Source organism: Pogona vitticeps, chromosome 15 (genome assembly GCF_051106095.1).
Source record: "Pogona vitticeps strain Pit_001003342236 chromosome 15, PviZW2.1, whole genome shotgun sequence".
Lineage (NCBI taxonomy): Eukaryota > Metazoa > Chordata > Lepidosauria > Squamata > Agamidae > Pogona > Pogona vitticeps.
Window position 1 is genome coordinate 9387093 of NC_135797.1, and position 16351 is coordinate 9403443.

Below are 16351 nucleotides of genomic sequence, written 5' to 3' on the forward strand. Positions count from 1 at the left end.
AGTTTTTACCCAAGTGCAGTATTGAGTTTAAATGCGGGGCCATAGGTTTTTGGTGGAATTTTAATTGCTGAGAGAAAACGGGGTATCTATATTTGGATGGTGAAAGTTGTGTATATTTTAACTTTTTTTTGTAGTGTTGTCCAGTTTTACCTTGGGGAAGAGCACCTCATTTCGTTGCACCCACTTGTGAGCGCAATGACAAATAAATTTCTTATGTCTTATGTCTTATGTCTTATTAACAATTTAGGATAGGGTAGGGCAGTGGTCCCCAACCTTGGGCCTCCAGATGTTCTTGGACTTCAACTGCCAGAAGACTTCACCACCATCTCTGCTGGCCAGGATTTCTGGGAGCTGAAGTCCAAGAACATCTGGAGGCCCCAGGTTGGAGACCACTGGGGTAGGGGATACAAAAAGTAAGGGAGGGATATGAGGAAAAAGGAAAAAGAAACAGGGGGAGAACATAAAATATGTTGCCATATCAACTTGACTTTCCATTTTTCTGCTATATAGTTGCCCTCCAGTTTCTAAATTACATTTACGTCCTCCTTTTAATCTATATTATTAAAAGACTGGTGACTCAAGCCATTTATATAATAAATCCTATCGTGCCTTTTGTATTTCAGCACTTCTGATAAGAGATCCATTTCTGCCGCTTCCTGTAACTTTTCAATAAGTTCCTCTTGTTCCGGTATCACCGATTTCTTCCCGTTCTTAACATAAAGAATTCTGGCTGCAGTGACTATGTATATAACTAAGTAGTTCTTTGTCTTATTTATAATATTTGGTATAATACTCAGTAAAAACAGTCCTGGGGTTAGTGGAACCTTACAAAGTAATATTTTTTGTAACAGAGTATGTACACCTATCCAAAATTTCTTCGCTACTCTACAAGTCCACCACATGTGATTAAAAACTTCCCTCGTGTGCTTCACACTTCCAACAAACATTTGATACATCTATATAAATCTTTGATAGTTTTTGCAGAGTCATATGACATCTATAAAACATCTTATATGTTCTCCTTGAAATTAACCAATTTTGTGAGCTTTATATTATGTTGCCATCTTTGCAACCATTGATCAATATCAATGTTATGTGCTATATTTTTTGCCCATCTAATTATACATTCTTTGACCATCTCAGCTTGCATTTTAATTTCTAACAAATAATCATACATTTTCTTGATTTGATGTGAATCTTATGGCTACTCCTCTAAACAAAATGCCTTACTTGCCTGCCAAACCATTTTCATTGGTGTTTCCGGCCTCATAAATCTGTTTGAAGAAGAAATCCATGTCTTTTTTTTTTTTGCTTGCTTAATAAATTCCTCATTTTTTAAATGTGAAGTATTAAGCTTCCAATTAAATTCTTTTGGTTTGCTACCAGTTGTAATAAAATTGGACTGTGACCGGCAAATGTATTTGGTAAAATGTCTATTTGCTGCAGTTCTTTCATTTAGCTTGTTGAGATCCAACGTGTATCAATTCTTGACCACGATTTGTGTCTGTTAGAAGAAAAAGTATAATCTCTTGTCTTTGGGTTACATGTCCTCCAAGCATCTATCATATTTATTTTTCCCACCAATTGTAAAAGTTTCTTGAGATTATTCTTCGCTCTCTTTTTTTTGTTAATTTGTCTTTTTGTATCCAGTTCTTTGTCAAAAACAGCATTAAAACCCCCTGTCACACAGTAATAGTCATAGTCTTTCTTTATTATTTCTAATTGCAGTTGTTTTTTAATCAGTTTATTGAGTTCCACCTGGCACCTAAATATTAACAATCAGTATTTTCTTTGATTCTCTTTTTCTCGTTTTCTCATGAATCCACGTATCCTCCCCCCATCTTGTAACAGGGTGTCTCTTTTTATTCCTCCAAGGTGGATCGCTCCTACCGGCACAAGAGGACCGAGAGAGATCAGCCGAAGAAAATTTGGCATCTGAGGTGTTATTTTCAGTTGGGCAATTAAAAGCACAGAGAACGGAATCACCACCAGATTCTCCAACCCCAGTAGCCAAATTGAGGGACAAGCATAGGCAGAGACTCGAGACACGAAGATCCAAAGCTCGCATGAAAACTTGCCAGAGGAACATCGGATTCAAGGCCTCTAGGCGTTTGTTGCTTGCTGCTCCTCTATAATTGATCTGTGGAAACAACAACTCCATTCTCTGGCTCACGTCCACTGTCCTGCTATCTTGAACCTTGCTTACTTGCCCCTGAAAGATACCCTTATTCACCTCCAAGTTTCTGATAATGACATGGCAATGACGAGTGGACTTTTTCAAGGTAGAAACATCCAAGGAATAGCAGAGAAGGAGAACAAGGAAAAGATCTGCCCCCTTTTAAATAAAGGAAATAGTTTAGACCAGTGGTTCTTACCCTTGGGTTACTCAGGTGTTTTGGGACTGCAACTCCCAGAAGCCCTCACCACCTGGGGTTTCTTGGAATTGCAGTTCAAAAACACCTGAGTAACCCAAGGTTAAGAACCACTGGTTTAGACTACAACCCTTCACCTTTTAAGAACTGCCCGTCCAACACAACTACCAAACAACCCACTATGGATGTTCCACCAGGTACTGTACATTCAAATGATCTTAACCAAGTTCAACTAACCAGCAAATACTGTACATCTTCAAGCATGTGACTTAAGCCACAACAGGACAGAATTTTGCAAGAATGCCCAGACTTAACCAGTAGGGACATAATAATACTTACTGACAAAGCCACGGCCAAAGCTAGCTCTTTCAGCTTCTTACAACTGGAAGCAACTGAGCTAATTCATGTACCTGTGCCTGAGCCTATATTCAATAGTAATCTAGAAGAAATGCACATATAAAACATGCAATAACAAATGCCCCCCAAAAGCATGGGAGCTATACAAAAAATTTTCTGGACGCAGGTGGGGGGGGAAGAAATGTGACAGCTGCTATTCCACTTTATATGATGAAATCATTAGCACAGATGATCTACGGAGCCCCATTTAGTATACCAGCTAACTTGACTGTTCTGGAAAGACAGCAGTCAAAATTTCTAAGAGCCATATTACAGGTTCGTATATGTGCATCAAACACAGCCATAAGACTGGAAGCTGGGCTAGTAACTGTTGAGGCCAGGCTATGGATAGCTGCTATAACATATTGCCTAAAATTGAATCATAATACCTCAGGGCTAGTCCATTTGACATTGCAAGATTGCTTTGTCCCAACATGGCGGAAAATGCTGGAATGTTAGCTGGGATATTATGGATTCTCACGACAATATCTATTGTCAATGAATATGATCCAAGCCAAAAATTTGATTAAGCAAAGGATCTTAGATATAGAAAGACAACATGATACAAACAGGGCCAAAGGATTTATTAAAATAAACTCCCTGAATAGATGGCTACCTATGCCGTACTTAAATGATTTAGAGTATCCTGAAAATAGAAGGCACGAGAGTCGGTTATGTGTATATGGTGAGGGGACTATAGAGACACTGAGTCATGTCATCCTAGAGTGTAAAACTTCTGACCAGATCCGGGAATGGCTCATAAAACCTTGTACAGTGGTGCCTCACACAACAATGTTAATTGGTTCCAAAAAAATCAACATTGTGTGAAACATTGTTCTGTGAAACACCATTTCCCATAGGAATGCATTGAAAACCGGTTAATCCGTTCCAATTGGAACGGATTGCCATCGCTGAGTGAAAATCCCCATAGGAAACATCGCTGTGTGAAACAATGTTTCCTCCATTGGAATGTATTGAAGCTGACTCAATACATTTCAATGGCTTTGCGAAGTCCTTTTTCGCTCCTGTAAAAGTGTCTTACAATGTTTGGAAGCCGTTTTAAATGCTTGCAATGGTTAGCCCACCTCCTGAAACCTATGCAAACTGATTTTGGTGTTGTTCTGACACTTCGTTAATTTATGATGATTTTTTGTTTTCTCCATTGAAAACCATTGAATGGTCTGTCTAATGGTTTCCAATGGAGAAAACAAAAAATCATCATAAATTAACAAAGTGTCAGAACAACACCAAAATCAGTTTGCATAGGGTTCAGGATGTGGGCTAACCAGTGCAAGCATTTAAAACAGCTTCCAAACATTGTAAGACACTTTTACAGGAACAAAAAAGAGACATCGTTGTGTGAAAATCCCCCATAGGAAACATCGCTGTGTGAGGCGGCAAATTTAACAGAAAAATGCATCGTTGTGTGAATTCATCGTTGTGTGAGGCACCCGTTGTGCGAGGCACCACTGTATACCTTCTTTGGATGGCAGAGATAGAAAGGAACTCCTTCAGAAGCTTTTGGAAGATAGGAATAAGGAGGTAACAAAGAGAGTGGCCACGTCTGGACGGCTAGCGAAAAAATTAAGGGATAGCTGTCTGAATGATAATGATAGAATAGGAAGTACTGGAGATATGGTAAAGAATATGGAGCTGATTAGAGTCTGTATGGTTATCAGACGTACAATCTTACCGCTGTTATGTCATTTTGTTGTGCATTTTAATGTACTGTATATGTAAATGTTTGTGGTCTTAACGGTCAGCGGATATAATCATTTTGTATGCTGTGGAATTGATATAGGATGCCTCCAAGAGATTTTTGGGAGACAAAAGACCTGGAGCTAGATGGTTTCACAAGTTGTACACTGAAAGCCGAACCGAGTTCCAGGGGAGGTAGAGCTAAAGGAGGCCTTGGGATAGCCATCGCTATGCGATTTTTTCGTTAAACGGGGCGCTCGTTATGCCACTGTATATATGTACAGGATTAAGGCACCATTTCTCGCCTGCAGACTAGTGCTGCTGCAGAGAAGCTGGCCACTTTAATTGTTACTGATGGACATTGGTCTGCCAGCAGCCATGGCTGAGGTAGCCACCGTGGGTCAGATCAAAGCCATGGGGTGTGGCAGAAAACCGGATAATCCGTTCCAATTGGAACGGATTAACCGGTTTTCAATGCATTCCTATGGGAAACGGTGCTTCACATAACGATGTTTTCACATAACGTTTTTTTTTCCTGGAACCAATTAACATCGTTATGCGAGGCACCACTGTACATGTATGTATGTATGTGTATATGAATATGTATGAACTGGGGGTAGGGGTAATGCTCTTAACAATTATTTATGGAATTTGTTCCCCCAAGAGTCTGCTGCTCATAATGTATATTATAGTTTTATTGATTCTGTTTATTCTTGTGCGGCTGTTCTGTGTTATTCACATCTGATCTGTTGATTGTAATAAAGTATTCTATTTCTTTGTCTTATTTGTTCATCTTATAGTTCTCTATCCCAAACAGAAATACAATTAACATTACCAGATTTTTTCAAAACCAACTGAAACAAAATTCTAAGAAAGGGTTATAAAACACCCTTTATACATCTGTAGATCCTCTCAGAAAGAGACAGATTTGTAATAATTAAGCACTCAGTTAAGGTAAAATATGCTAGATTTTATTTTTCTCAAATCCATCTTTAAAAAATCATCAAGGACAGCCATGTTTACTATGGAAAATATTGCAAAATTCTTCGTTGAATTTCTGTTTGATGAGATTTGTATAAATTCTTATCAATAGTAAATGAAACAAAATTAAAGTTTTATTGGAAGAATACGCTGACAGTTTGTCCATCGAAGTCTTAAGGTCATTGAAATCGACATAACAACCTTTACTGAATTAGTGTTGTACAATTTTTAGACTGCTTTAAGATAGAGAGAGAGAAGAACATTTCCTCAATCAGTACCTCGGAAACAAGGAAGGTTGAAGAACCACATAACCTCTGGTCTCATAATCTAGGTCTTTCCAGTTAATCAGACAGTTATCAACTCTGATGTCGTTCCAGACAAGATTCACTTCGTCAGCGGTCAGCACCCTGTCCCACATGTACACATCCTTCATCTCTCCCACAAATGACTCTTTGGTAGCAAAGCCACCTCCAAAGGAGTCCTGATCTTGCCCAAGGACAATCGATGCCTCGGGATTGATGGAGTAACCTTTCTTCAGCCCCGTTCGTGGCAAAGGACGGCCATCCACCCACAAGGCCACTAATCCCGTAGCAGAATCCCAACTCACACAGATGTGTTCCCAATTAGATTTTGAGCCCTGCTTTTCCGGAAGGCTGAAGGTCACAGCGGAATCTCCCACATAAAGTCTGTATTCGTTTGGGTCGACCTTGTAGAGGAGGATTTCATTGTAGTTTCTCTTGGTGGCATAAGAGAAGAGGCCGTATCCACGGGTCAAGAGGGTGTAGGATCTCAGGCACACGGTGAAACCGGTCAGCGGCTGCTGGAGCGGGGCCTTCAAAAACACAGCAGAGTTGTTTGATTCTATCGGGAAAACGAAGACCTTCTTCTGAAGATCTGCAGGGAAGCAAGAAATATTAAAATTCTTTCTCCCCTTAGGATCCCAGGCCGTTGTCACTTGGATCTAGTCTAGCACTTCCCAAAATGTATGGAAGATCAGTCTATTGTAACTCAGAATGGAAACTGACATGTGATATGAAAATAAGAAGTTGGCAATCAAAAAATAATGATTTTAAGAAAATATGGAGTGTATTCTTAGAATATGTATTTTGGAGAGGGAAGGGTATACAGTGGGGTCTTGACTTGAGAACTTAATCCGTATTGGAAGGCGGTTCTCAAGTCAAAAAGTTCTCAGGTCAAATCTGCATTTCCCATAGGAATGCATTGAAAACCATTTGACCGGTATCTGCTCTTTTCCGTCCATAGAAACTAATGGGAAGCTGCTATTCTGTCTTCGACCACTAGAGGGGGATATTTTGTCTCTTTTTTTCTTAGGTCAAGAAAGGTTCGGGGAAGGCAGGGAAAATACAGTCCAGGCAGTACCAGGCAGTCTGAAGGCTGTCTCCCAATCCACTCTCTAAACGCTGGGAGGAGTGAGGAAACAGACAGGCACCCTTTTCACTGGCCAACAGTTAACTGAAAGTTCCAATTTTGCACTTTCCCTGCCTCCCACGTGGGTTTTTTCAGTTCTTAACTCAAATCTAAGTATGTAAGTCAAGTCAATATTTTCCTATGAGAGTGGTTCTTAAGTCAAAATGTTCTTAACTCAAGCCGTTCTTAAGTCAAGACCCCACTGTACACCGAGGGAAGAAACAATTTTTGGAGAGAAAATGGATTGAATGAAGTTTAATGCTAGCCCTTGAAGGTGATGGTGGCACTATGTGATATGTAATTGCATTTTATTGTGGGTTTTTTACTGTGTGGTAGTAGGCTTATGTTGTGTAATTTAATTTAAAAAATAAAAAATATGTTTTCAGTATTGATTTTATTGACTATTTGAAATGCAATACCTGTTTAATTCTTTTTAGATATTTGTATACGCACTTTGTTTTAGCTTTTAACTGTTGTAAGCTTTTGGTCCTTTTAAGGATAAAGGCAGGGTAAAAATAATTCAAATGAAGAAACAGACCGAAGAACATCCAAGGAATCCTACTGGATCATACTAATGAGCTCGATCTCCTACCATCCCATTTCCGCAAATAACGGCCCATCAGAGGCCTCTGGAAAGAGCAGAAGCAGTGAGGCAGGAACCGAGCCTAAATGGAGAGTTAAACCAAAGAATCCTGCCTACGGTATTTTTTGTCCATAAGACACACCTTTCCATAAGACGCACCAATTTTTTAGGAGAAGAAAACAGGAAAATATAATCTGTTTTCTTCGCTCCATAAGACGCACAGACTTTCCACCCCCCTGTTTTGTGGGGGAAAAGTGTGTCTTATGGTGCGAAAAATACGGTAACTTGAGTTTTAGTGAGTTCTAAGGAATCACAAAGCCAATGTGCATCTAACCCTTGGATATGTTTCTTCGTCTAAGGCCCTTATAAGACCCAGAAGTCTTCTATCTATAGAGAACTTTGTCAGTTTATCCCAGAGTCGCATTCTAGATATGGAGTCAAATGCCCATTTAAAATCAATGAATGCTAAGGCTGCCTAAAGGGAGGTTGTACCCCTAGTCTCTCAATGAGATGTTGAATAACTAGGCATTGATCTATTGCCGATCTCCCTGGCCTAAACCCTGCTTGTTCTGCCACTATGACGTTCTCTTGCTCAATCCAATCCAAAAATGTATCCAGAAGGTGCCCTGCTTATGATGTTTAGCAGACTAATCGGCCTGTAGTTGGACGGGTCCTCTCTGTTGCCCTTCTTATAAAATGGGACTACAGTGGCTGTTTTCCAGGAGCTGGGTATACAGTGGTGCCTCACTAGACAGTTACCCCACATGACAGTTTTTTCGCTAGACATTGGCTTTTTGCAATCGCTATAGCGATTCATAAAACAGTGATTCCTATGGGGGAATTTCGCTGGACAATGTTTGGTCCCTGCTTCGCAAACCGATTTTCGCTAGACAACGATTTTGAGAGCTCCCTCCACGCTCGCAAAACGGGTGTTTTCGGGACCTAAGCTTCGCAAGACACCAATTTAAACAGCTGATCGGCGGTTCGCAAAGCGGCTTTCCTATGGCCGATGTTCGCTAGACAACGACGATTCTTCCCCATTGGAACACATTAAACAGGTTTCAATGCATTCCAATGGGAAAATGCTTTTCGCTAGACAATGATTTCGCTAAACAGCGGTTTCAGTGGAACGGATAATCATTGTCTAGCGAGGCACCACTATATCACCTGTGGTATCAATATGCATAAAAAGTGGGGCCAGAAAGGTTGCCCACAACTCCTTATTTTCTTTTAAGAATTCTGGTGGAATGCCATCTGGTCCAAGGGCTTTGGCATTTTTTTGTTCTTCTATATGTCAGTGGTCCTCAACTTTGGGCCTCCAGATGTTCTTAGACTTCAACTCCCAGAAATCCTGGCCAGCAGAGGTGGTGGTGAAGGCTTCTGGGAGTTGTAGTCCAAGAACATCTGGAGGCCCAAGGTTGAGGACCACTGCTATATATGATGGAATCCCTCCTGGGGTTACAGCAGGCCATTTAGAGGTGCTTTCTAAACTTGTTAGAGAGGAAGGGTCAGTAGCATCCTCATACAGTTTTGCAAAAAAAAAAAGGAGACCCATTTGTCTGCTGGTATACAAGGATCTACCTGAGATTAAACCCCCAAAGGATGGTTTTTTATCTTTAGCTGCTTCAATTAACTGTCCCCAGAGTTTTCTGGTACAGTGGTGCCCCGCATAGTGAGGTTAATCCATTCCGGATTAACCGTCGCTATGGGGAAACATCGCTATACGGAACTGAAAACGCCAAGTTTAATGCGTTCCTATGGCTCCAAAACTCACCGTTATGCGATGTTTCCCCATCCGGCAGCCATTTTCGTGCCCTCGGTAAGCGAGGGCAGGGCGCGAAAACGCTGCGTGCGGCCATTTTGGGAGTCCAGCGGCCATTTTGGAACCTCCGAACAGCTGATTTTTAAAAATCGCTTTGCGAAAATCGGTAAGCGAAATGCTTACCGATCGTCGCAAAGCGAGTTTTTGCCTATCTAGACATTGGTATGCGATCGCATTAGCGATCCCCAAAAACAGATCGCTTTGCGAATTCATCGTTAAACGGTGCGCTCGTTATGTGAGGCACCACTGTATATTCTTTCTTAGCTTGTTGTATCAGCAGTTTATATACAGTATATCAAAAGTTTTCAGAGGGCATCACTTCTGGCCTGACCTTCTAATCGTTGGCATTGTTGAAACTGCCAGTTTAATAAATGTTGTGCTGATGCACAGCTATGGTTAAACCATGGTTTAGATTGGTTTTACAGTTTCTGAGAATCTTCACAGAAAATGCAAACCAGAATTGGATTTAGTTTTTGTATGAGGTTTTCCTAAATGGCTATGGGGGTCTAGATTTGCTGCCTCACTTCCCATGTAAGGGAACATTCTTTTCTGCCCCATCACAGCTGATCGTATTCTTGGTCTTCTGATATTCCCAATGTTCCCAATAGGTCCTCTGTAGATGGCTTTGCTCAGCATTTTATTCAGCTGTCTCTTAAATAGCAGTTGATTCGCCAAGCAGAGCCAGAAGATCTTCCTCATCTCTTTAGTCTCGTTCCTTGTTGAAGATTATTTTTTCTGCTTTTAATAGTCTTCCAGCTCAGTGCTATGGCTGGATGGAGCAGTTATTGTTGGTTTGAGAGTGAGAGGAGGCTCAGGCTAATCTCCTAGGGCTTCTCCCCGCTTGGGAGGCCAACTCCCTATAGGATCCTGCTGCAACTACCAAAAAGGTTAAAAGATTTTCCAGAGCCAAGATTAAAAACTGAAAGGTTGGAGCAATTAAAAACATTAAAAAGTTAAACCGTTTAAACTTTTTAAAACTGTTTAAAACTATTTAAGAACTATTTAAAACGGATTAAAACTATTTAAGGCAGAGAGGCACAAACACTGCTTCACCCTAGAGCCAGAATCAGAACCTCAGTCTGCATCGTATTTTCTGTGTGCAACTGCTGTATAAGCTACAGGAGTCTCCTATCAATGCTTGTTTTAGCCAGTTTACACCATTGTCAATCTCTATCTGTCAGGTCAAAGGCTGACAGGAGACATAAAAATATTTGTAAGGCGGTTTAGTGTATTTGCTTATTACACGATGGCTTGATCTATTACACTCCTGCCTTTCCTGAAGCCTGCCTCCACGTAACATTTACTGTATACACAATCGACCTCTCCTCACCTCGGCTGCAGACAGAAGTAGAATTTTCTGTTCTGACACCCAGGGAGAGTTGCACCGACTCTCATCCACTCCATCATCCTGCAGCATGGGCAGGAACCCCCCTCCAGGAACAAGGATGAAAAAGTTGGGTCCCCCACAAAATAAAAACGTTTATGCTTTTGTTAAAAGGGAAGTGGACAGAGCCCGGAAGTAGTGCTGTTTATTTTTTTTTTAAATATTCACATTTAGATTCACCTCTGGGTTTTGACACTCTCTAAATTCTGCTGCCCTGGGGGCCAAGGCTCAGTTGCTCCACCTTCATTACTGCCCTGTAAGTAAAAAAGACAACTTACCATATTTTCCCATGTATAAGATGCCCCCATTTAGAAGACCCCCCCTTTCTAATCCAAAGTTAAGAAATTTAAATGGGGCTTAGCAAGTGTAGGGGGAAAGGGATCAAAGCGCTGCAGGATCGCTTTGATCCCTGCTTTCCCCTCCACTTGTTTTTGTTCTCTCTTCAGCTTCCGTATATAAGACGACCCTCAATTTTTAGTCTAAAGATTTTAGACAAAAGTATAGTTTTATACATGGAAAAATACGGTAATATATCTATCCATCAGTACATCTATGGGTATGTCTGTGATCAGCCCTTGTTTTCTCACCAACAGCTGGTGGGGTCCATCCAACAGACGCCTAGGATTTTGTTCTTTGCCAAAACCCTTAGAATGCCCATCTAGGCTTTGGGGAAAAAGCCAGAGAGCTCTCAAGCAGAAAACGCTCAGTCTCTCCCCAAACTACATCCCTTCGGGTGGAGCCCCAGCAGCTAAAGTGGGCTCAAATGTAACCTAAAGATGATCAAGCTATTGAAGTGTATGTTTTGAATCAATTATTGATGAAATTGGACTGATTAAGCAATTGGACAACTTTTACTTGGAACACAATCTTGGTATATCATGTTACAACAAGGAAAATTTTGGGATGAAACAAAATCTACCCTTCAAGCAATTTTAGAAATAGTGAAATCCCACAACAAAGAGGCAAAAGCATGTATACACCTAACTTCTGGAATTGTAAGGGGACATGTCTTATATATTAGAAAAGGGAAGCAATCTGAAATAAAGGATCACTGATCAGGATACAGGAATAACAAGGTGGGTCTTAAGGTAAATTGAAGATAGATATAAGAAAGGGGTAAAACAAATAATACTTAATTAACATATATTAGATATGATATTGATATAGACATGACAGAAACTGTGGAGATAGAAATGGCTAAACAATTATATAAAGAGGATTTTGATAACATACTTCAAGAACATCGTATGAGAGCAATATTCTGACAGAAGTGAACATTATACACTAAAATGCACACATGAATGGTTCAAATGCTTTTTAGAAATGTATACATTTTGAAGAGACAACTAAGAAACTAAGATGCAAAAATGAATAATTATAAGCAGCCCATGTAAGACAATGTTGAACAAGCATGACCTAAATGTAGCTATAGTGAAAACTCATAAAATGTTAATAAACAATTAAATAAAGTGGAATCAAACTGCTATAAGGGTTTAATGCAGGTACACTGTCCAGTCTCATCAGATTTCTTACCTTCGGTAGCCAAGGATCCCAGCAAGCCAGCAAGAACGAGAAGACAGAGAGGAGAGATCGCCATGCTGACTTTGTGCAGAGTGAGCTGTGCTGGAGGTCAAAAGGGACGCAGAACCGGCTTTTTATTTATACAAACAGCTTCCTGCCTGGATAAAACCAAGCCCCTGAATTGTAAAACTTTTGCAAACCTCCTCTGAATTAATCCCAAGAGACCGTTGAAGTTTTAGGTTCTGGTAGGGTTACAGCAACATTTTCTCCTTTCTAATCCTTTTCTCCTTATCTAACCCCTTTGCATAGAATTTCTATAGGTTCGATTTCAATTCTGTTTATCGCTTATACATTGCATTTTGATGTAAAGTCTTTCTGGCCAAGCTTACTGTATTTTTTATGTTTTCTGCTGTTTTTCGAGCACCTGGATCCTGAATTCGTTACAAGGAAGTTGCTACAACAATAACAGATTTCTACCAATTATTCTCTTGATAGAAATAACTTAGCGGGATGACTCCCACGACTGGAAGACAGCAATGGAAGTATATAAGTTGTTCAAAGAGAACAGAAAGAATAGAAGGGAGGCGGAGTTTCAGGATATGTCAAAAATACACATTCCTGCAGAGAAATAAAGAAGGAGGAGATTGGACGTCCCATTGAGAGCATCTGGATCAATTAGTTGGAGTCGACTCCCAGCTACCAATCAAGGAGAGGAAGTGGATGAAACTTTTGATAAACAAATTGCAAGACCGTCAAAGAGACACAATGTAGTAATAATGATGGGAGATTTCAGTTACCGGAATATCTGTTGGGAGGGTAAATTCTCTTAAGCATGGTCCTTCCTGATTTGGGCGACCGATAATTTCCTCCTACAAAAAGTGGAGAAAGAAACTAGAGGACTAGTTAGTTATCCTTGAGTTGATTCTAACCAATAGAAATGGCTTGATGGAGGAAGTGGCACTAAGGGAGAAACTCTCTCCGCGAGTGACCATGTTCTACTAGAATTCTTGATTTCAAAAAGGAAACCATAGCAGAGTGTAGCCACATACATATAGGCTGGATTTTTTAAAAAACCAATTTTAATAAACTCAGAAGAACAATGAGTAAGGTCCCATGGCAGGAGATCCTAACAATAAAAAGAGTTGAAGAAGAGTGAAAGTTTCTTTAAAAAGAAATTCTAAAAGCACAGCTACAAACAATTCCAACGAGAAAAATAGGTGGGAGGCAGCAAAAAAAAGGTCAGCGTGGCTTCACAAAAAGCTCAGGAATGACCTGAGGCATGTATAGGAGGTCCAAAGAAGGTGAGGTCACCAGGCAAGTAACAAGAAAATGCAGAAGTGGCATTAGGAGGGCAAAGGCTAAGAATGAGCTGAGATTAACTAGAGACACTAAAATCAATTTTTAAAAGCATTATTCAGTTACTTGCATAGCAAAAGACAAAGAAAAGAAATAGTGGCATAGCTACTCTATGAAAATAGAAAAATGATGACATAGAAGAAGCAGCGGTGGCTCAATTCCTATTTTAGCTCAGTCGTTTCCCAGACTGTGAGCCTCCAGACAAAGGTGAAGTGCAAGGGGGGAGGGACAGGATTGCAGCTGGGGATCAATAAACAAATAGTCAAGGCAGACCTTACCACCCTGAACAAGTTCACCTCTCCAGGGCTGAGTACTGAAGGAATTGGCCAAAGAATTCTCAGAAGCGCTGTCCATTATTATTATTATCATGGGGAACAGGTGAGGTGCCAAATGATGGGAGGAGGGCTAATGTTGGTCCAATCTCTAAAGAGGGCAAAAAGAGGAACCTGGAAACTAAAGGTTAGTCAGCCTGACATCATTCCCAGGGGAAAGTCTGGAACAGATTATGGAATGGTCAGTAGGAAGCCAACTAGAAAACAGTGCAGTAATAACTAGAAGCCAACAAGGATTTCTCAAGAACAAATCCTGCCAGACTAATTTGATTTAAAAACATGTCCATAAGCAGAAGCAACCGCTTGCTTTTCAACCCATTTGTTTTACTTTATGTTAGTTTAATTCTGGTTGTAAACTGGCCAGCGCAGTATACAAGTGAAATGAATGAACGAACGAATGAACAAACCAATGTTTTTTCCTCTTTCGCTCCCAGGCAGGCAAACCAGGAGTGTGACACAGAGATCGACCCGGATGTTTGCACCACATGCGCAGCACCTCAGGCCCTTGCCTGCATCCAAGTGAAATCCAGCTCCTGCAAGCCTGCGTACAATCAGATCCAGCAAGCTTATGCACAACAGCTGGCCTCCATGGATGAACATCTGGAGAGCGTTCTGCATGAGGTGCGGGGCCGGAGGTGCGCCTTGGGAGACATCCTGCCGGAGGAGCCGTGTCTTGCAAACTTGGAGCGGGATTTCAATAAGCTGCACATCACCGTCTGAAGAGGTAGATAAAGCTAACAGCTCCAGTATACTCAATCGTGTGGGGCGTGGATCGACAGGAGAAGAATGAGGAAATGTTTCTGGACGGATTCATGGCTTTGTATTCGCCACGGAACTCTGATTTATTGGCTTGGTAAAACGGACTGACTAATTGCCACTCTGTGAATGACCTAGGACTGTACTAAATGGATAATGCTGGATGTATATGCTACAATATTCAATATAAGTTTGCATTGCAAAGCTGTCTGTCTGCTTCATATCTTCTTGGATTGCCTTTAACCTCTGGTGAAAGCTACGCCCTCTAGGGTCCATAACATTCCGCAATTAGCGCATTGTCACTGTTCCTCTATAATTTGTACTTAGAAGGCTTGGAAATCTGTGGAAACAACAACTCCATTCTCTGGCTCACGTCCACGGTCCTGCTCTCTTGTACCTTGCTGACTTGGAATCCTTGCCCCTTCTGCTTTTTCACACTACAACTCCCATGATTCTTTCAGGCCAAGATGGCGTGAGATGCAAATCTTTTAAAAATTAGCCAGATGAAGTTTTCCTCCCTGATCTAGATCAAAACCGTGCTTTTAAAAACTGCCACATAAATAAGGGCCAGAAGGGAGAAAAAGTGTGCATTCTCTGCCGTGTCTCTGGAGAAAAACAACAACATTGAATCCTGGTGATAACGAGATATCATGCCCTTCTCCCTAATATCCCTCCCTGATATTTCATGCAGATGTTCGGAGGAAGGAGGGAACGAAACATCCAGAATAGTACACTGCAGCACCATATCTTTTTTTCCCCAGAGGAAAACCTAAGAAAGTGGGAATAGGACACAGAGCAGCTAAAAGGGTCCAGATCCTCAGTCTGTGAGCAGGGGGCACGTGCTGGACCTCACAGGCACCAGCTTTCTGTCCTGGCACAGACCAGATCGACTGCCAAGGGTGTGACGGGTGACTCCACCGGAGCCATCCTGCCCCTGCAGGATGGAGGGGGCACAAGGATCCCCCGCGGGGGGCGGCAACGACAGACACATGCATTCTGGGAAGAAAACCTGCGGATTCCTCCAGGATTCCTCACATTTCAAGGAATTGAAGCGGGAGGTCCCCCCCTGAAAACTTTCTTGGGCAGCCATGGCCATAAAGCACCTCTGCCTCCTTCCTCAAACCGGACACCCCCTCTCCACCCCGGCCAGCATTAGCCACACGGTTTAGAGGTGGGCCCTGCGCAGTGGAATGGCGACCCGGATGCTGACGGGAGGAGGATGCTGGCATGACCGTCTGCACCTCGGTGTCTCTTTGGGAGACTCCAGCCGAGGCCACTGCCCGTTGGCTATTCCGTGGTGGCAAACCTGTGCCAGGCGCCTCTGCTGGTCTTGCAGGAGCGTCTGGACTTTTGGGTTGCTCCTTGCCAGGCTGTGCCCCTTCGATGGGCACCTCCGCCAAGGCTGGGCCCAAATCCTCGGAGCTACTGTCCTCCTCTCTCTCTCTCTTTACGGTCCCGTTCTCTGAGAGCTTTCCTGGAAAGCTTTTCCTGCCTGCTTCCTATGTGCTTTCTCGTCCTTCCTTCCTCCCCTGGGGTGGCCTCTTCCATGCCCAATGGCTCCTCTCCTTCCGCATCGTGGGCACCCTCTCTGGGCACTCCTCATCCACACCCTCTCCATCCCTTGCCCATTGTCTCTCCTGTGCTGACTTGGAAAGCATCCCGGGTTCTTCTAACGGACTCGGACGACCACTTTCAGCAGCCCCTGTGATGTTCTCCATTTTC

At 41.9% G+C, this 16351-nt stretch overlaps 1 protein-coding gene and 1 long non-coding RNA gene across 2 annotated transcripts in view; one reads left to right on the top strand and one right to left on the bottom strand.

Moving 5' to 3' along the window:
* Nucleotides 1-5250, top strand: part of LOC144584866 (uncharacterized) — a 109000-nt gene extending 103750 nt beyond the window's left edge. Inside the window, exon 2 of the long non-coding RNA XR_013539339.1 lies at nucleotides 1876-5250. This is a non-coding gene — a long non-coding RNA (uncharacterized LOC144584866). The remainder of the gene's footprint in view (nucleotides 1-1875) is intronic.
* On the bottom strand, nucleotides 1348-15075 carry LOC140702792 (C-reactive protein-like). The gene is made up of 2 exons (XM_072983993.2): nucleotides 12198-15075; nucleotides 1348-6341 (listed from the first exon to the last, which is right to left on the bottom strand). The coding sequence occupies exons 1-2, from the start codon at nucleotides 12259-12261 to the stop codon at nucleotides 5719-5721; spliced, it is 687 nt and encodes a 228-aa protein (XP_072840094.2). The 5' UTR covers nucleotides 12262-15075; the 3' UTR covers nucleotides 1348-5718.
* Between the last annotated feature and the right edge of the window lie 1276 nt (nucleotides 15076-16351).